This window comes from Peromyscus eremicus, chromosome 12, assembly GCF_949786415.1.
Source record: "Peromyscus eremicus chromosome 12, PerEre_H2_v1, whole genome shotgun sequence".
Lineage (NCBI taxonomy): Eukaryota > Metazoa > Chordata > Mammalia > Rodentia > Cricetidae > Peromyscus > Peromyscus eremicus.
Window position 1 is genome coordinate 49,941,893 of NC_081428.1, and position 21,033 is coordinate 49,962,925.

A 21,033-nucleotide genomic window follows, 5' to 3' on the forward strand; every position below is an offset into this window, starting at 1 on the left:
CCACCCAGCACTGTTGTTCATCTTATGCAAAGCCATCTTCCAATTTGGCCTAAGAAGCAGGGACGGGAGAGAGTATATGGTCATTAATAGCACGTGAGATGGTAAGCACCAAGCTTTTGCCTGTATATTCATACTGCATGACTGCCAGCTGTCACAGGACTTCTAGCAAACATGGAGACATCAGGAACAGGTATGCTGGGTGTCAACTAGAAAGGTGACTGCAAATGGCTCTTTTCTTGTATTGTGTCATCAGAATAATAGGCTTCAGAAATCTAGATTTTCATTCTCTAGAAATAAACAAAAAACAACAAAAAATACAATTAAGCAGGAATGAACAGAAACCCACATAAGTCAAGAAACTTGTAAATAAACTCATAAAGCTCCCGCAACTTCATTTCTACCACTGATTCCTGAAACAGAGGGCCAGGCTAAGTCCCTGCTCAGTCAGAACTCCAGCAAGGCAGAACTTTTGTCAGAGCTGTGGGCTCCAATGTTTGGAAAATCCTGATGCTGAAGAAGGGCTGAGGGAACAACCTTGATGGGGCCATATAACATACTTTCCCAGTCAACTGTGAGCCCAAACTCATGGCAATGCTTTCGTTCTAATGAGTCTTAACATTTTAGTTTTCTGTTCCTACCTGAAGTAATTTCTCTTCTCGAAGAAAACAAATCCTACGATGAGCATAATAATCCCCCAAAGGGAAAGTTTCACATAGAGAATGGTCATCAAGGAATGCAGAGAGCTGGTGACACCTTTAAATACAGGCAAGGTTAAAAATTCAGGTCAGTTCAATAATAGTTTCAATCAAGAAATTAGAGGCAAACAGCTTTAAAATCACTTACAGTATTCCTAAACTTCTAGAGAATGTCAAAATCAGAAACTCAGTTATAATTCAAATACCACTCATATATCATTATTTCTGGATCAAGTTCAGGAGTCAAGGCTAACTTTTGTGGTTCATAGGTGTTTAAAAATATTTTAAAGTGAATAAATGCACACTAACTATTGTTAATGCTTCCCAGTTATATAAGAAAAAGTTCCCATGCAAACCTTACTTTATTTTTATGAAAATATGATTGCATCTTTTCCACCCATTCCTCTTTCTTCCTCCAACCTCCTCCATGTTCCCCACCTCCCATTGTTCCCTCTCAAATTCCTAGCCTCTTTTTCCTAAATTGGTGGTGTTGCCTATTTTTACATAATATGTAAATAACACCTGCTTAGATGATTCTGTGTTGCTTGCATGTGCATGATTTCAGGACTGACCACTTGATATTAGATAACCGATTAGGGGCCATCTCTGATGGGAATATACTTCTCCCCCTCTCACCATCCCATAATCAACTGTAGATCTTTGTCTAGTAGTGTCGTAGTTAAGGTTTTCATTGCTGGGAAGAGACACCATGACCACAGCAACTCTTATAAAGAAGACATTTAATTTGGGTGGCTCCCTTACAGTTTCAGAGGTTCTTTCCATTATCATCATGTTGGGGAGCATGGCAGTGAGCAGGCAGATGGAGTGTTGGAGCTGAGAGTCCTACCTCTTGCAGGCAACAGGAAGTCAAGTGACTCACTGGGTGGTATCCTGAGCATAGGAAACCTCAAAGCCCACCCCCACCATGACATACTTCCTCTAACAAGGTCATACCCACTCAAACAAAGCCATATCTCCTAATACTGCCATTCCCTATGAGATTATAGAGATCAGCTACATTCATACTACCACAAGGGGTGGGGACCCATGAGATTATCCCCTAACATGTTGGCTTCACTATTGGTGGTTTGCTTGTTTTGGTTTTATTTAGGCAGCAATATTATTGAGGTTTCATGGGTGAAGCATTTCTGTCATTTCCAGGAGACACAATTATTTTTAGTAGTCTTTTGTTGTTGTTATTTTATTAATTATTTATTTTACATCCTGACCATTACAATAATAATAATAATGTATTATTACTACAATCTGATAAATAATATTTTTTTATTTCCCCTTCCTCCTGTCCTCCCATTTCTTCCCCCACCTCCCCTACACCACCTCCAAATCCACTCTTCCTCTGTACCTTTTCAGAAAGGCGCAGGCTTCCCATGGGTATCAGCAAAGTATGGTATATCAAGTTGCCATGAGATTAAGAAACTCCCCTTGTATAGGTGAGCAAGGAATGGTATGAGGAATAGGTTCCCAAGAGCCAGCCAAAGTGTTAGGGACCGCCCCTGCTACCATTGTTAGAAGTCCCACAAATAGAGTAAGCTATACAATTGTCACATATATGTAGAGGGCTTAGGTCAGTTCCATGCAGGCTCCCTGGTTGTTGGTTCGACTCTGTGAGTTCCTGAGTCAGGGTGGTTGTTTCTGTGGATTTTCTTGTGATATCCTTGACCCCTCTAACTCCTACAACCCTTCTTCTCTCTCTTCAGCAGGAATCCTCATGCCCAGCCTAATGTTTGGCTCTGGGTCTCTACATCTGTTTCCATCAGTTATTGGAAGAAGGCTCTCTGATAACAATTGGGGTAGTCACCAATCTGATCACAAGTGATGGCGGTTTCAGGCTATGTATCTACTATTGCTTGGAGTCTTAGCTTGGGTCATCCTTGTAGATTCATGGGAATTTCCCTTGCATCAGGTTTCTGCCTGGTCCCCAAAAGCCCCCTTTCCAGTCATCTCTTTCAATACTCTCCACCTCCATCCTCCCACCCCCAAATCAATCCCTCAAGTTCCATGCCCATCTGCCCCCAGTCTACCTAGGAGATCTCTTCTATTCCCCTTCCCAGAGAGATCCATGTATCTCCCCTTGGGCCCTCCTTGTTACCTAGCCTCTCTGGGTCTATGGATTGTAGCATGGTTATCCTTTATTTTACAGTTAATATCCACTTATGAGTGGGTACATACCATGATTGTCTTTCTGGGTCTGGGTTACCTCATTCAAGATAATTTTTTTCTAGTTCTATCCATTTTCCTTCAAATTTCCTTATATCATTGTTTTTAACAGATGAGTAATACTGCTTTGTATAAATTGTATAAATGTACCACATTTTCTTTATCCATTCACTGGTTGAAGAGCATCTACATTGTTTCTAGGTTCTGGCTATTACAAATAACGCTGCTATGAACATAGCTGAGCAACTGTCTTTGTGGTATGACTGAGCATCTTTTGGGTATATGCCCAAGAGTGGTATAGCTGGGTCTTGAGGTAGATTGATTTCAAATTTTCTGAGTCACTGCCAAATTGAATCTCCAAATGGCTGCACAAGTTTGCACTCCCACCAGCAATGGAGGAGTGTTTCCCTTGCTCCACATCCTCTCCAGCATAAGCTGTCATTTGTGTTTTTGATCTTAGCCATCTGACAGGAGTAAAATGGAATTTCAGAGTCAGTTTGATTTTTCATTGCCCTATGGCTAAGGATGATGACCATTTCTTTAATGTTCTCTGACATTTGAAACTCTTCTGTTGAGAATTCTCTGTTTAAATCCATATCCCCTTTTTAAATTGGATTATTTGGTTTTTTAATGTTTAGTTTCTTGAGATCTTTATATATTTTAGAGATCAGCTCTCTGTCTGATGTGGGGGTGGTGATGATCTTTTTCCCAATCTGTAGGTCGCTATTTTGTTCTATTGACAGCATCCTTTGCCTTACACAGCTTTTCAGTTTCATAAGGTGTCATTTGTTAATTGTCGATCTTAGTGTCTGTGCTACTGACATTCTATTCAGGAAGTTGAGGAGACACAATCTTATAGTAGATTTCTTGGTCCTGTGGTTCTTGCAGTATTCTGCCCCCTCTTCTACAATATTCTCTGAGCATTAAGTGTAGGAATTGTGTTGTAGATATCCGTGGGAGTTGGACAAGGCATGATCAGTGTTCTCTGCATTTTGACCGTTTGTGGCTTTCTTAATGGTTTCTGTCTATTACACAGAGAAGTTTGTTTGGTAAGGGTTAAGAGCCACACTTATTGGTGGACATATGGGTATGTAGAATTTAGATAGGTGTTATGCTAGTTTAATGAAGGGCTGTAGTAGGTTCATCTCTGAGACAAATGGTCTCACGAACCTTGAGTGGTTGGCTAGGTTTCCAGTACCAGTCTTGATTTTCCTCCTATTGAGTGGACCTTGAATATAATTGGACAGCTATTGGTTCCTTCCAAGATATGGTTATGTTATTGTACCTTAGGGACCAGCCTTGATTGTCATTATTGTGGTTCTTAAGCTTCATAGATTTGTGATCCTACCAGTTCCTTCCCCGTTGGGGCAACTTGTACAACACTTTTGGTGACAATGAACGTTAGTGCTCAGGGAGGAGGTTTTCAGGTCAAATCCAGCTCAGATCCTCTCAGTCCACTGTCTGAAATACATCCCATGAAAATTTTAATCTTTTGAAAGATTCTTTTTTACTTTTTTTAATTTTGAGAATTTCGTGTAATTATGCTGATCATATTTACCTACAACTCCTCCTCCTGTCTCCTACCAGATCCACACCACTCTGTTTCTGCCACCAAATTTTCATGGTTTTTTTAATAATCCACTGGCTTCTGTTTATGTTGCCCATATACTCCTGGGTTGGGGCCTATGAGGAGAATACCCTAAAAGATAACTGACTCTCTCTCCTCAAGAAACCATTAGGCTGAGCGGTGGTGGCACATGCCTTTAATCCCAGCACTCGGAAGGCAGAGGCAGGCAGATCTCTGTGAGTTCAAGGCCAGCCTGGTCTCCAAAGCGAGTTCCAGGAAAGGCGCAAAGCTACACAGAGAAACCCTATCTTGAAAAAAAAAAAAGAAAGAAAGAAAGAAAGAAACCATTAGTTGTCCGTAGCTCCTCAGTTGACAGGGCAGAACTCGGGAGTTCCTTTCCACTCCATGCTAAAATATTGATTGGCTTCATCTTGTGCAAGTCCTAGGCAGGAAACTACGTTGCTATGAGCTTGGGAGTTTAGAGACCCTGTCAGGTGCAGAAGTTGTTTCTTCTGGTCTCCCCTGACCTCTGCATTTTACAAACTTTCTGCTTGTCTCCTTGACCAGTTGAGAGTTTCCACTTTAACCACTATTTACTTACAACATAACCTTCTCTGAAGAGGCATGAGAATTCAGGTAATGTATGGGTAGAATGATACAAATTTAGAGGGTACTTGGAATGTCCATTTTGCAGAATAATAGCCTGTGAGCTCCCCTGTTGTGGGAATTCTGTCACTGGTCCACTAGCCAATTGAGAGGAGCACTTTGGTCCAAGAGGCAGGGTTTTCACTGGGTAAGATGTGACCAAGGAAGGGAAGGTCTTATAAGCAGTGGTGGGTGTAAGTGGTGGCTTGTGATTCTTTTCGGGTTCCCCATTTATTCCTTAATAATTGCGCATAGATTTTACACTTTAATAAATGTATAAAAGAATTTTTTAACATCCGTGGGCTGTTGACCACAATTAAAATACCAGGTACATGTTTCCTCCTGTGGCTTAAATCCAATCAAGCAGTTAGTAGCCTCTATAATTACAGTGGCATTATTTCACCCATGGATATTATTCACTCATCAGTTGGTGGACATCTAAGCTGTGTCCATGTCCTAGCCAATAGGAAAAAGGCATCTATGAACATGGATGGGCATACATCTCTGTAGTCAGAGTACTTTGGTATGCTCTTAGGAGTGGAAGAGCTTGCTCATATGGTAAAAATATGCTCATATTTCTAGTTTTCTGTGGAACAGCCACATTGATCTCCACAGTGACTGCACCAATTGTACTCCCAGCAACAATGCTATATTTCTTGGCCATTTGTATTTCTTCTTCTGAGAACTCTCTATTCAGCTCCATACCTCATTTTTCAGTTTGGTTGTTTGTTTTCCTAGTGTTTTGGGTTTTTTTAATGACTTGCATATTCTAGATATGAATCCTCCATCAGATCTGTAGGCTCCCTCTTCAATCGGCTAACAGTTTCCTTTGCAGAACAGAAACTCTTTTTTTCATTTTTCTTTATTAAGAAATTTTCTACTCACTCCACATGCTATCCACATACACAGAACAGAAACTTTTTAATCCCTTGAAGTCCCACTTGCTGGTATTTTATCTTATTTCCTGAGCAACCAGGGTCCTATTTAGAAAGTCCTTACATGAGTCTATACCCTGCAGTTTACTCAGTGGACTGGCTTCTCTCTGCAAGTTTTAGAGGATAGTGTCTTGCTGGTTTACTAGGTGAAAGAGTTAGGAGAAAGGACTTTTCAGAGGAAAGGAGCAACTGAAAAACCATCTGAGCTTGGCCTTTGTACTGATAAGATTTTGTTGCATGGTCCTGATGATCATCATGACCATGTAACAAAATCTTATCAGCAATCCTAAACAATACAGTTTGAAAAGCTTCTGTGTGAGGAATTAGAAGAACAGATATCCTTGAGATACCATGAAGCTCTATGCCCCTTCCTCCATAGAGGGCCCTATGAATCTCTTCTGTTTGTCTGTCCCCGTGTTGCAGTCATTATAATAAACCAATAATAGTAAGCAAAGTGCATCCTCATTTCTGTGAACCATTCTACCAAATCAATGAACCTGATACATAGATGGTAGAAACATCCTGAATTTATAGTTAGTTTACAAGAACTGCAGGAGACAGATAACTGAAAACTTGTTACTCTTATCTGAATGGGTCTGTTGTCCTAGTTAGCTTAACCGTCTGCTTGTTACAGCTTAAAGATACCCAAGAGCCCAGTACACTGTGGGTGGCACCAATCCCTAGGCAGGTGAGATAGGTTTGCACAGGTCTGAGGAGCTAGCCAGCAGCTCCATGGTGTCTGCTTGAGTTGTCTTGGCTTTCCTCTTTCCTCTCCTAAGTGTCATTTGGCCACAGTATTTGTCGTAAACATAAAGGAATTAGAACATTTATCTTTCATGGAAGAATATGTTAAATATCAATTATTCTTCTTTTTTAAAGGATGCTCACCTTGATTCAGTTCTATGGACAGATTGTGGTTACCGGTCAAATGGGAGACAAAGCAGAACACAGCAGACACATTGCTCTGATCCCACTGGCATGTGCTCCTGACAGTCATGGTGCCATTGCTGTGTGATTCATTCTTTGTTTTACAGTCCCCATCTGGAGTCCAGGAGATCTGAGCAGCCGGCTTGCCTGCAGTTGCCTCACAAACTGCAGTTCTATTTTTCCCTGGAGACAGGGCTACTACAGGGGGGACTGTGGAGATAGAAGGGAAAAAAGATTCTGTCTCCAAACAAATTACAAAGGCATTTGTTTCAATCTAAAATCTGGTGACCTGAAATACCACAGTGTGTGACATTGTTGCTTACCTAGAACTTGGAGGTTATGTCTCCCTTGGAAATTCCCAATAGGTGTTGCTATAACACATGAGTAATGCCCATCATGATCGAGGGCCACTGCACTGATCTGAAGGTCAGGACTCTGGTCAGGTGTGGAGGCCCAGGTGATTCTCCTGTTTGTACAGTTGGTTTCACTGGTCTCCTTGGTTTCTACTCTGTAGGATATTCTGCAGGAAGGTTGGTCTCTTAGGATTATTTCCCACGTTATTAATACTGCTTTTGTCAGTGGAATAGCAGGGCAGCACAGCAGAGCCTTTGTACCCATCTGCACAGACACTGGAGTGTTAACTGGACACACACACAAAGAGAACGAGAGAAGAAAACCTGTGTTAAGTCTGTCCATGGCAGCATGTATGAAGTTACACTAGAGCATTGCTTGGCTAATGAACGTATTCCAGAAATATCAGATTTTTCTCAAATTTCTACTTTATGTATGTTCACTCTATCAGAATTAAGTACATCATTTACCTTCTAAAGTAAAAATTCAAGGCCTGAGGTTTATATATGTTTTGCACAATAAAAGCTCACACTGCCTGTACACTGACTTAAAGAGTCCAAGAGGGATACAAGTTTGCTGAGTGGTGATTAATCAACAAAATTATCTGTTACAATCACCTGTGACAAAAAAAGTCAATAATGTCATCACTATAACAGGAGAAGAAATCTCTGTGAATAAGCCTTGCTTCTGATAAACTTTGCATTAATTATCTCAACTATCCTGTTTCTATGTCACTTGCCTCTTTGGGCTTCTCAAGTTCTCACAAGTCACATCCAATAAAGGTCATCTCATTAGATGACAACGCATTGTTCAACACAGACCTGGGAGGGTGCTAATCCCATAGCCTTTTTCACTCTAAGACAACTAAGGTTTAGAGGCAATCGTTCAGGGTCCCTCATACCATAGCCAGGGTCCCTCTCATCAGCAGATTCTTCCATTCATCCTGAATCTGTCCAGCAGCCAAAGCATTAGTTACTGTTTCTAAGGAAGGTTAATTCTCTATTTCCGCAGTGTTGTCCACAAGATAAAGAAGAGTAGTACCTTCTGCCAAAGGTGATAAACTGTTCTGTGCCATTTGATTCCCATTCATACGACTTGACTCTAGAAAATATTTAAATAAGAGCACTTTAATATTTACATGATTTTAAGATAATAATTCCAAGTTTTATCATCACTGATATGTCAACATCTTCAAAATTACATGTATAAGATATTAATTAATTAATCCCCACTTGTGAGTGACCTTATTTTGTCAAATAGTTTGTAAGGTAGCCCTGTCTTTCTTCTTCCAGCCCCTTGCTAGGTCCAGTGTAGGCATACCACATGAGCTGACTTGATTAAACTCCTTTCTCCATAAACCATCCCCTAATTAAAGACATTTGGTCCAGTAATAATGAACACTTCACACAAAGAAACAGAGCCACTCTTGAGAACTGTAGAAACAGAAGCACAAAGAGTTCACCCTCTCTCTTTCTTCCTACTTTCTACCTTGAGAATGAATAACGGAAGTGAAACAGAACAGAGGTAGGAACAGGGTATGTGTTCTTTCCTCTGTCCACTTTCTTGTTTTACAGTTCCTGGAACCTGCTTGTAATCCTTCCTTGAGTTCTGTAAATTTTCTCAGAATTATAATAGTCCCAAGCCAGGTGTGCCAACACAGAGGTTGGAAGCAGGAGAATCATGAATGTCAGAGCAGCTCGCCTCAAAGTGAATTTGAGGCTAGCCAGGACTACATCGTGATACACTGCTTTAGAAAAAGAAACAAAAAATAATCTTAACTTCAAACTTGGTTTCTTAAGCACTGATCTGCAATATTTCCTGCTTTCCAAGCAACAATTAAAGAGGTGGGAAAGAATGAATAGAACTATTTTGTTATCCTAATGTGTTTACACTACTATGAAGTGCTAGTGTGCTTTTTAATAGTAAAATTGGACTAATTGTTTTTTTTTTTTTAATTTTTATTTTGCAATACAATTCAGTTCTACATATCAGCCACAGATTCCCTTGTTCTCCCCCCTCCCGCCCCCCTCACCTTCCCCCCAGCCCGCCCCCCATTCCAATCTCCTCCAGGGCAAAGCCTTCCCCACAGACTGAGATCAACCTGGTGGACTCAGTCCAGGTAGGTCCAGTCCCCTCCTCCCATGCTGAGCCAAGGGACCCTGCATAGGCCCCAGGTTTCAAACAGCCAACTCATGCAATGAGCACAGGACCCGGTCCCACTGCCTGGATGCCTCCCAAACAGATCAGGCCAATCAACTGTCTCACCCACTCAGAGGGCCTGATCCAGTTGGTGACCCCTCAGCCATTGGTTCATATTTCATGTGTTTCCGTTTGTTTGGCTATTTGTCTCTGTGCTTTATCCGACCTTGGTCTCAACAATTCTCTCTCATATAAACCCTCCTCATTCTCGCTAATTGGACTCCCAGAGATCCACCTGGGGCCTAGTCATGGATCTCTGCCTCCAGATCCATCAGTAGTTGGATGAGGTTTCTAGCACGACAATTAGGGTGTTTGGCCATCCCATCACCAGAGTAGGTCAGTTCGGATTGTCTCTCGACCATTGCCAGCAGTCTGTTGTGGGGGTATCTTTGTGGATTTCTGTGGGCCTCTCTAGCACTTTGTTTCTTCCTATTCTCATGTGGTCTTCATTTACCATGGTCTCCTATTCCTTGTTCTCCCTCTCTGTTTTTGATCCAGCTGGGATCTCCCACTCACCCAAGCTCTCTTTCCCTCGACCCTCGCCCTTCACTACCCCCACTCCTGTCCAGGCTGTTCATGTAGATCTCATTCCATTTCTCTGTCGTTGGGCGATCCCTGTGTCTTTCTTGGGGTCCTGTTTTCCAGGTAGCCTGCCTGGTGATGTGAGTAGCAGTCCAGTCATCCTTGTTCCACATCTAGTATCCTGTTATGAGTGAGTACATACCATGTTTGTCTTTCTGAGTCTGGGATACCTCACTCAGGATGATTTTTTCTAGATCCATCCATTTGTCTGCAAACCTCATGATGTCATTGTTTTTCTCTGCTGAGTAGTATTCCATTGTGTATATGTACCACATTTTGTTTATCCATTCTTCAGTTGAAGGGCATCTAGGTTGTTTCCATGTTCTGGCTATTACAAACAACGCTGATATGAACATAGCTGAACAAGTGCTCTTGTGGTGTGGTTGAGCATTCCTTGGGTATATGCCCAAGAGTGGTATAGCTGGATCTTGGGGGAGATGGATTCCCAATTTTCTAAGAAATCGCCATATTGATTTCCAAAGTGGTTGTACAAGCTTGCATTCCCACCAGCAGTGGAGGAGAGTTCCCCTAGCTCCACATCCTCTCCAGCATAAGGTGTCTTCAGTGTTTTTGATCTTAGCCATTCTGACAGGCGTAAGGTGGTATCTCAGAGTTGTTTTGATTTGCATTTCCCTGATGATTAGGGATGTTGAGCAATTCCTTAAATGTCTTTCAGCCATTTGAGTTTCCTCTGTTGAGAATTCTCTGTTTAGTTCTATAGCCCATTTCTTAATTGGACTGTTGGGCATTTTGATGTCTAATTTCTTGAGTTCCTTATATATTCTGGATATCAGTCCTCTGTCAGATGTGGGATTGGTGAAGATCTTTTCCCATTCTGTAGGCTGTCGCTTTGCTTTGTTGACCGTATCCTTTGCCCTACAAAAGCTTCTCAGTTTCAAGAGGTCCCATTGATTGATTGTTTCTCTCAGTGTCTGTGCTACTGGTGTTCTATTTAGAAAGTGGTCTCCTATGCCAATGTGTTCAAGACTACTTCCTACTTTCTCTTCTAGCAGGTTCAGAGTAGCTGGATTTATGTTGAGGTCCTTGATCCACTTGGACTTAAGTTTTGTGCACGGTGATAGATATGGATCTATTTGCAGCCTTCTACATGTTGATATCCAGTTTTGCCAGCACCATTTGTTGAAGATGCTTTCTTTTTTCCATTGTGCACTTTTGGCTTCTTTGTCAAAAATTATTTGTTCATAGGTGTGCGGATTAATATCAGGGTCTTCAATTCGATTCCATTGGTCCACATGTCGGTTTTTATGCCAGTACCAAGCTGTTTTTATTACTGTAGCTCTATAGTACAGCTTGAAGTCAGGGATCGTGATGCCTCCAGAGGTTGTTTTATTGTACAGGATTCTTTTGGCTATCCTGGGTTTTTTGTTTTTCCATATGAAGTTGAGTATTATTCTTTCCAGGTCTGTGAAGAATTGTGTTGGTATTTTGATGGGGATTGCATTGAATCTGTAGATTGCTTTTGGTAAGATTGCCATTTTTACTATGTTAGTTCTGCCTATCCATGAGCATGGGAGATCTTTCCATTTTCTGACATCTTCTTCAATTTCTTTTTTCAGGGACTTAAAGTTCTTGTCATATAGGTCCTTCACTTGCTTGGTTAGTATTACCCCAAGGTATTTTATGTCATTTGTGGCTATAGTAAAGGGTGATGTATCTCTGATTTCCTTCTCCGCTTTTTTGTCCATTGTATATAGGAGGGCTACTGATTTTTTGGAGTTGATCTTGTATCCTGCTATGTTGCTGAAGGTGTTTATAAGCTGTATCAGTTCCTTGGTGGAATCTTTGGGGTTGCTCAAGTATACTATCATGTCATCTGCAAATAGGGAAAGCTTGACTTCTTCCTTTCCAATTTGTATCCCCTTAATCTCCTTATGTTGTCTTATTGCTCTGGCTAGAACTTCAAGTACTATATTGAATAAGTATGGGGAGAGCGGACAGCCTTGCCTCGTTCCTGATTTTAGTGGAATTGCTTTGAGTTTCTCTCCATTTAATTTGATGTTGGCTGTTGGCTTGCTGTAAATTGCCTTTATTATGTTTAGGTATGTTCCCTGTATTCCTGATCACTCCAAGACCTTTATCATGAAGGGGTGTTGGATTTTGTCAAATGCCTTTTCAGCATCTAGTGAGATGATCATGTGGTTTTTTTCTTTGAGTTTGTTTATATGGTGTATCACATTGACAGACTTTCGTATGTTGAACCATCCTTGCATCCCTGGAATGAATCCTACTTGATCATGGTGGATAATTGTTTTGATGTGTTCTTGGAGTCTGTTTGCCAGTATTTTATTGAGTATTTTTGCATCAATGTTCATGAGGGAGATCGGTCTGTAGTTCTCTTTCTTTGTTGTATCCTTGTTTGGTTTGGGAATCAGGGTAATTGTAGCCTCATAGAAGGAGTTTGGTAATGTTCCTTCTGTTTCTATTGTATGGAACAATTTAGAGAGTATTGGTATTAACTCTTCTTTGAAGATCTGGTAGAATTCTGCACTGAAACCATCTGGTCCTGGGCTTTTTTTGGTTGGGAGACTTTTAATGACTGTTTCTATTTCGTTAGGGGTTATTGGACTATTTAAATAGTTTATCTGGTCTTGATTTAATTTAGGTATGTGGTACCTATCCAGAAAATTATCCATTTCTTTTAGGTTTTCCAGTTTTGTGGAATAGAGATTTTTGAAGTATGACCTGATGATTCTCTGGATTTCCTCAATGTCTGTTGTTATGTCCCCCTTTTCATTTCTGATTTTGTTGATTTGGATGCTCTCTCTCTGTCTTTTGGTTAGTTTGAATAAGGGCTTGTCTATCTTGTTGATTTTCTCAAAGAACCAACTCTTTGTTTCATTAATTTTTTGTATTGTTCTCTTTGTTTCTATTTTATTGATTTCAGCTCTCACTTTGATAATTTCCTGGCATCTATTTTTCCTGGGAGACTTTGCTTCTTCCTGTTCTAGAACTTTCAGGTGTGCTGTTAAGTCACTAGTGTGAGATTTCTCCAGCTTATTTATGTGGGCGTTTAGTGCTATGAATTTCCCTCTTAGTACTGCTTTCATAGTGTCCCATAGGTTTGGATATGTGGTGTCTTCATAAAATTGGACTAATTGTATGTCTCAACCAAAAGCAAAAGAATACCTATGCTAAATAACAAAAGATACAATGAAAGTACAGAAAATCTTCCTATGAGAACATGAAAGGATACAAAGAAAAACAAACCTGTCATTTGCTGGAAAATGAATGGAACTAGAAGGCATGCTATTAAGCAGAATAATCCAAGTACAGCAAGATAAGTTACACATGTTACGTATGTGAAAGCAGAATACAACCCACAGACCTGAAAACAGAAGTGGGATTACAGTGGACTGGAAAGGAGAGCATGCTGAGAAAGGGGAGAGGATGAAGATCTGAGAAGAAATTTCTTCTTTCTTTCCTTTCTTCAGAATAGAGGACATAGGTGTAAACCACAATGCTACAGCCACTTGATTATTTAATTGAAAGTATTTTTTTTCACAAAATAGATTCTAATTATGGTTTTTCTCTCCCTGAACTCCCCATAGATCCTCCTGCCTACCCAAATCTGCTCTCTCTTATTAGAAAACAAACAACAGCCATCTAAAAATTAATGGTAGTAATAAAGTAAGATAAAATAAAAACAAATAAATCAGAACAGGAAAAAACAAACAAACAGGAAAAAAGAGCCAAAGAAAAAACACAAGAAACACATACAGACACAGAGACACACACATTTGCACACAAAGAAATTCCATAAAAACACAAAGACAGAAACCATTATATATATATATATATATATATATATATATATATATATATATATATATATATCTGTAAGGGGAGAAAATGCCCAGGCAAAGTATTAGAATACCAAAACAAAAATAAATAAAAACCTCCAAAAATACCATTGAGTTTACGTTGTGTTGGCTGGGCATGGTGCCCACTCTGAAGTGTGGCTTGTATACCCAGTGAGACTCCATTGGAGAAAATTAAATTTTCCTTTGTGAGGGGTTATCAGTTGGAGATAGCTTGTGGGTTAGGAATAGGGATCTGTCCACTTGCAATTTTTCTGTGGTAACATGCAGAGTACCTTTCAGTAACATGAATACTAGGTGGGGTTTTTTGGGTTTGAAGGCTCTAGGTAGGCAGGAGCTCAACTTCTCCATGTTCAATGAGTTACACAGATGTTGTCTTCAGCAACAGAGCCTTACCATCAGTTTCTGGAGATCAACCAACAGCCTTGGCAATACAACCACCTGATTTCTAACAAAGATGCCAAAAATATGTATTGGAGGAATATAACCTTGTCAAGAAATAGTGGAGTGGAAATTGGATATCCATATGTAGATGAACGAAAGCAGATTCCAATTTCTCACCTCTTACAGGAATCAACTTCAAATGGAGCAAAGACATTACTATGAGCTCTGAAGCTCTGCTGCTGTGTGGTGGTTTGAATGAAAATGGCCCCCATAGTCTCATAAGGAGTGGCACTATTAGGAGGTGTGGTTTTGTTGGAGGAAGTGTGTCACTGGGGGTGGACTTTGAGGTTTCAAATGCGCAAGCCAGCCCCAGTGTCATTCTTTCTTCCTGCTGCCTGCTGATCCAGATCTAGAATTCCCAGTAAAAAGTAAATTCCCAGGAAAAGTAAATTCCCAGGAAAAAGTAAATTCCCAGGAAAAAGTAAAAGAAACATTCAAGATATAGCAATAGACAAAGACTGTAGTCACTCAGGAAATAAGGCCAGCAATTGACAAAAGAGATTTTTATTAAATTAAGAAGTTTCTGTATAGCAAAGGAAATAATTGAGTGAAAAGACAGCCTACAGAATGTGAGAAACATTTTTGCTAACTATATATGTAATGGAAGTCTAACACATAGAATATTAAAAAATGGACAAAAATTTAAATGGCCCAATTAACAAATGAGTTAATAAAATGAACAGACATTTCTCAAAAAAAGGAGTGCAAATAAATAATAAACATATAAAAATGCTCACTATTACTAGCTGTCAGAGAAACACAAATTGAAAACACTGAGATTAAATCTCGTTCTAGTCAGAATGATAATCATTGAGAAAACATTACAAGTTAGAGGCAGAAGAAGGAAGGAAAAATTTTGTAATAATATTTTAAATAAATAAAAATTAGAAATTTTAATTTAAGAAAAAAGAAAAGGAAGACAACTACACACGTGGTGATACAGAGAAAAGGGGGCCCTTATTCATTGCTGCTAAGAATATAAATTAGCTCCCATCATAATTGCCAAACTTGGAAAGTAACAAGATATTCTTTAGTAAACAAATAGGTAAATATATTATGTCACATTTGGAAGTGACACTATCGCTCAGTGCTTGAAAGAAATTATCAGAGCTGAGGACGTAGCTCAGTGGGTAGAGAGCTTGCTTAGCCTACAGAAAGCCCTGAGTTCAATCCCTAGCCCTGCGTGGAACTGAACATAATAAACTCAAGTAATTCTAGCAATTTGGAGGAAGAAGATGGACAACTAGAAAGAAGTTCAAGGGCACCCTTGGCCACATTTGGAAATCCTAAGTTACTGAAAGTGGGGAGAGGACTATTGGGTCATTAAAAGACAGGAAGGGAAATTAAATGCACATGACTAAATTTAAAGAAAAACCAGAAAAGCTGCTCATTCATTGCTGCCACGTGGCATGGTGGGAAAAGCAAAGCTGTGGCTAAAGTGAACAACAGGGGTTAGAGGAATGGGAAAGATGAGTGCACAAAGCAAAGATGATTTTAGGGCAACCAAATGACTCTGTATGATGTTGTGATTTTAGATATTGCTGTCTTACATTTGTTTAAGCCCATAGAATACACAGCATAAGGGTGAACCCTAAGGTGCAAATTTACAAATTCATGAGCTGTAATAATGCATCATTTTAGTAAGGACTGAGGATAACTGAGACGACTGTGCATATGCAGAGGCAAGGGCAGGGATATGGATGTGGACATCTTCTGTACCGTCCACTGAATTCTTCTGTGAATCTAAAATTGCTCTTTAAAAATCTATTAATGTCTAAGTTTAATTTCAAAGTTAACCCCAAACAAAAATTTTGGAAACAGCAGAACAGAATATAAACTACTAGCTTCTCATTGTTCAAAAGTATTCAGGGCTAATCTACGATGCAAACATTGCATGAAAAGAGTTTTGGAAACGCAATGATTTTTTTTTAATGATTGCATTCTTGAAATTGGTACTAAATAGATAATTTCAGAATGGAAAATTTGTCAACACTCAAATACAAAGAACATAATCTAGATAATACCATAAAACAGCAGTTCTCTGTGGGGGAAGGGCCTATGGAGCCAGGTGCTTGTAAAGCTGGCAAGCCAGGGAAAGTGTAGAAGGTGGAACCCAAGTGGTTTACAAAAAAATATGATTGGGGCTTCAGGTCAAGATGATGTCAGTACATGATTCCCTCATAGACAACACTGTAAATACTGCGGACTAGGTGTGTGATTGGGTAATCTTTAAGCTGATGGCCCAATGGGGCATTCCCCACCCCCACCCCGCCCCGCCCTTGTTTTCTTTATGCTTTAACAGGAGCTTGTTGTTTTTAAATAAATGAGTCCTTGCCTTACTTGGCTCCCTGCTGCATCTGATTGTCTCCCTGGGGAAAAGGGAGGCTGGGGAACAGGCAAGCAGCAGAACTTACCTTTCCATGGTTCTAGGTCTCCCTTCTCAGGGGACCTAAGTTCCCTGTGGGACAGGACCCAACAGTTCTCAACTTGTGAGTGGCGACCATCAGAAAACACATACTTCCTATGGTATTAGGAACACCCAACCATAAATTTATTTTCATTGCTACCTTATAACTGTAATTTTGCTACTGAGCAGTGTCTCAGTTCCTAAGGCCATCAGAATTATGTGTTTTCTGGTGGTCGAGACCCACAGGTTGAGGATCGCTGCTTTAAAATGTCTCCCCTCCAAGTACTAACCAGGAGGGCCCTGATCATCTTACAAGATAAGACAAGATCAGGCATATGGAGGGTGGTGTGACAGTAGCAAAAAAATGATGAATTTCAGAGTAGCTGGCCACATAGTAATTTGAGGCCAGCCTGGGCTACACTGCGATACACCATTTTAGGAAAAGAAACAAAAAAATAGTCTTTATCAACTTCAAACAACATTTCTGAAAAATTCATCTATGATAGCCACATGCTGTGGTGGTTTGAACATGAATTGGCTCCAGAGGCTCATATATTTAAGTGAGTAGTCGTAAAGGGGTGGCACTATTTGAGAGGGATTATAAAGATCAGATAAGCAATTTAAACAGACCTCTAATCCCTATTGAAATTGAAGCTGTCATTAAAATTCTTTCAACCAAAAAAATAAATAAATAAAAGCCCAGGACCAGATGGTTTTAGAACAGAATTCTACCAGACATTCAAACAGAACTGACACCAATACTCCTTAAATTATTCCACAAAATAAAAACAGGAACATTGCCAAAATCATTTTATGAGGCCACAGTCGCCCTGACACCCAAACCACAGTGATTCAACAAAAAAAGAATTACAGATTAATTTTCCTCATAAACATAGTTGCAAAAATACTCAATGAAATACCCACAAACCAAATCCAAGAATACATCAGAAAGATCATCCAATATGATCAAGTAGGCTTCATCCCAGAAGTGTGGGGATGGTTAAACATAGGAAAATCAGTCAATGTAATCAACCATATAAACAAATTGAGAGAAAAAAAACCCTACATGATCATTTCATTAGCTGCTGCGATAGTCTTTGATAAATTCCAACACCCCTTCATTATAAAAATCTTGGAGAGATAAAGGATACACAGGACATACCTAAACATAAAAAAGGCAATTTACAGCAAGCCTATAGCCAAAATTAAATGGATAGAAACTCAAAGGAATTCCGCTAAAATCAGGAACAAGGCAAGGTTTTCCACTCTTAGCACACTTATTCAGTATAATATTATCAGTAGATGCCAAAGAAGTTTGATACAATCTAACACTCATCTGTAGCCAGAGTTTTCTCCAGTCTCTCTCAGCCCCAAGGTTCCACAGCTGCTTATAAAATAATCATTCAGAAGCTTAATATTAATTACCAATTGCATGGCCTATGGCAGGCTTCTTGCTAGCTAGCTCATAACTTGACCCATTTCTATTAAACTATAAGTTGCCACATGGCCATGTATTACCAGTGTTTTCACATCTTGCTTCTGGTGGTGCTGGAGTCTCTCTGCCCTCTACTTTTCTTCTTCCTGTCTCTCTTCAATTTCCCAACTAGCTATAACCTGACTTGCCATAGGCTAAATGGTTCTATTTATCAACCAATCAGAGCAATACATATTTACACCATACAGAAAACATCCCACAGCACTCATCCATGAAGAACTCCCAATAACCTATTCAATCCCATTAAACACCAGATTTGAAAACCAGAAAGATAATTTGAGTAAACACTTCACAAGAATAAAAATGGTCAAATGGCCAGTAAACACATAGAAAGCATTAGTAACTATAAAGGAATGCCAATCAAAAACCCAGTAAAATAATCACTACCTACCTAGAAGCATGAACAGAATTATAATGACTGGTAATATGTGCAAGTGTATGAAGTGTTGGGGGTGTTGACTTTCATTGACCTGTGCAGATCTGTGTCTATAGAACCTGGGATTTGAAGACCTTGAAGGATGGAGTGGACTACAGTCTAATGCTGTAGACATCCTTATTTCAGTTTAAGTGTACTTTCATACATGAATGTAACAAAGAAAGCAATGATCCAAGAAAGGTTGCTTGAGCTCAGAAAAACATGTAAATAATTCCCAGTAAGCACATAATAAATATTGACAAAGCAGCCCTTTTCCAGAATTGGGTTCTATAGCTATGATCTGACATACAACAACAATAAACATGTCATATAAATTTAATATAAATGTTTTAACACCAGAGGCACAAAATCACATGCAAGAACAATCCAGGGAACATAATGCACCTGAGGTAAAAGGCCCTCTGCCCTTCTTCCTTGTGCCTCTTTCACAGTTCCTCAAGGCACTGTTCACCATGGGTCAATCTTTTAACCATGTTCCCACAGGTAGTTACAGGCGTTACTGGTGATGATGTAAAATGCCATATAACTACACCAAAAGCTTCTGGTGACAAAATATTAACTATACGCAAACGGCAGAGGGGAAGGAAGGAGAAGAGAGAAGGAGAGGGAAAGAAAGAAACTAGAGTCTGTGTTAATAACAGAAAAATTATTCAAAAAATGTTACTAGTCACTTTAAAAATCACACAATGTTACTTGTCATGATGAAGTACATACATAGTAATGAAGCTTCAAACCACATAAAGTAAAATTTAACTAAATTAAAGAAACAGGTGGTTTCACAATCACAGATGATGGTTTTGACACATCTTCCTCAGAAATGGATTGAGCAATCAGAACTTTAAAAAGTACTATAGACATAGGATATATTAATAACAGTATCAATTATAGTGACCAAAGAGACATTCATAAAACAATTCCAATGTATATAATGTGTATTTTTTCAAGTGACCTAGGTACGTTTATCAAAGTTGATTTTGTGCTGGATCACAAAACAAATCTCTACATTTAAGGTTAGGGGCCAGCAATGTCTCAGGATGTAAAGACATATGCAGCCAAGCCTGGGAACCTGAGTTTGAACTCTGGAACCCACATAGAAAAAGAGAACAACTCCTACAGTTGTCCTGTGACCCCACACAAATGCTATGACATGGACACAAACATAAATATATATATATATTTTTTAATATATATATATATTTATAGTTTTTAAAAATTTGAAAATGGTTAAATTAACCTCATATAAAGGCCTCTCGTGCTTTCTTAACTGTTGAAATGGATCATTAATGGTATACTTTATGTCAGACTTATATTTTTTACATTTTGAAGTAGAAGGAAACACACTGGTATTTTTGTATTTGAGGAAAAATCAATTTACTTTCACACTGATCAGTCTTCTTAGGAGCTGTGGTTCTCCTGAAACAGAACTAAGACTAGAGTTCTACCACCTTAGCCAGCAGGCTGGCCTGTCCCATCTTCGTAGTGGTAGTTCACAAACTATGGCCCTTATCTTGGCCCCTCTTTCTGCTGGCAACGTCCAACAGCTTTACTTCAAATGCTTTAAGACAGATTCTGTAACTATGACACCAATTCATGAGCTGACCCACTTCCCCCACTTCCAGGCCACCTTGTCCCTGTTTCTCTTACAATAATGGAGGACGGTCCCTTCCTGCCTAAGTTCAGTGTCTCCACTTTACTCTGGTTCCCATTGCTTCCCTCCTCAGAGATTTTTCTAGTCTTTTATTTGTTTGTTTGTTTATGTTTTTGTTTTTTATATGTGTCAACCTTAAAGACAGGACAAGCAAGAAGTCCAGTAAAATATTTCTTTTCAGACAGTCATTCATCTTCAATTTCATTATAACAAACAATAAAATAATCTACTCCATGGAATATTTTTAGAAAACCTGCTTATTAAAAATAATCAGCTTTACAGTAACCTGAAGAGTGTTAAAGTGGCCCTGTTAGCCTGCACCAAATGTGTATGTCTGTAACGCCAAGAGTCAGAAGGTTGAGGCAGAAGGATTATCATAGTCCGAAGTTAGCCTGAAGAATGGTTTCATTTCTTAACAACCTCAGAACGTCACACTTACCTGCCACCAGAATAGTGATGGAGATCAATAACCCCAAAGCCAAATTCCTCCCGAAAACACTCATCTGGAGTGGTTTCTACTTAAACACAAGTCATCATGTGGATGGATGGACTCAGTGAGCTGTCCCTCGATGTCAGCTGTGCTTGTCCTCAGTTCACCAGATTTAAGGGTGACTTTTCTTCCTCATTCGCCTATCTTTATCTTCGTCTCCATTCTACCTCCTGCTGGATGATTAAGCCTGCACAA

General features: G+C 39.5%; 1 protein-coding gene across 1 annotated transcript; it reads right to left on the bottom strand.

Moving 5' to 3' along the window:
* Positions 1-280: 280 nt before the first annotated feature.
* On the bottom strand, positions 281-16,784 carry LOC131922240 (cell surface glycoprotein CD200 receptor 2-like). The gene is made up of 7 exons (XM_059277013.1): positions 16,777-16,784; positions 15,913-15,953; positions 13,897-13,934; positions 7,271-7,583; positions 6,909-7,157; positions 639-753; positions 281-287 (listed from the first exon to the last, which is right to left on the bottom strand). The coding sequence occupies exons 1-7, from the start codon at positions 16,782-16,784 to the stop codon at positions 281-283; spliced, it is 771 nt and encodes a 256-aa protein (XP_059132996.1).
* Positions 16,785-21,033: the final 4,249 nt, after the last annotated feature.

What these genes read in the sequence shown, in the direction of transcription:
- LOC131922240 (XM_059277013.1), bottom strand. An exon ending in TTCTATGGGCTTAAACAAAT is followed by an intron (nt 13,935 to 15,912) that starts GTAAGACAGCAA and finishes CTCCCCTTACAG; the next exon opens with ATATATATATATATATATAT. An exon ending in ATATATATATATATATATAT is followed by an intron (nt 7,584 to 13,896) that starts ATATATATATAT and finishes TGTCCAGTTAAC; the next exon opens with ACTCCAGTGTCTGTGCAGAT.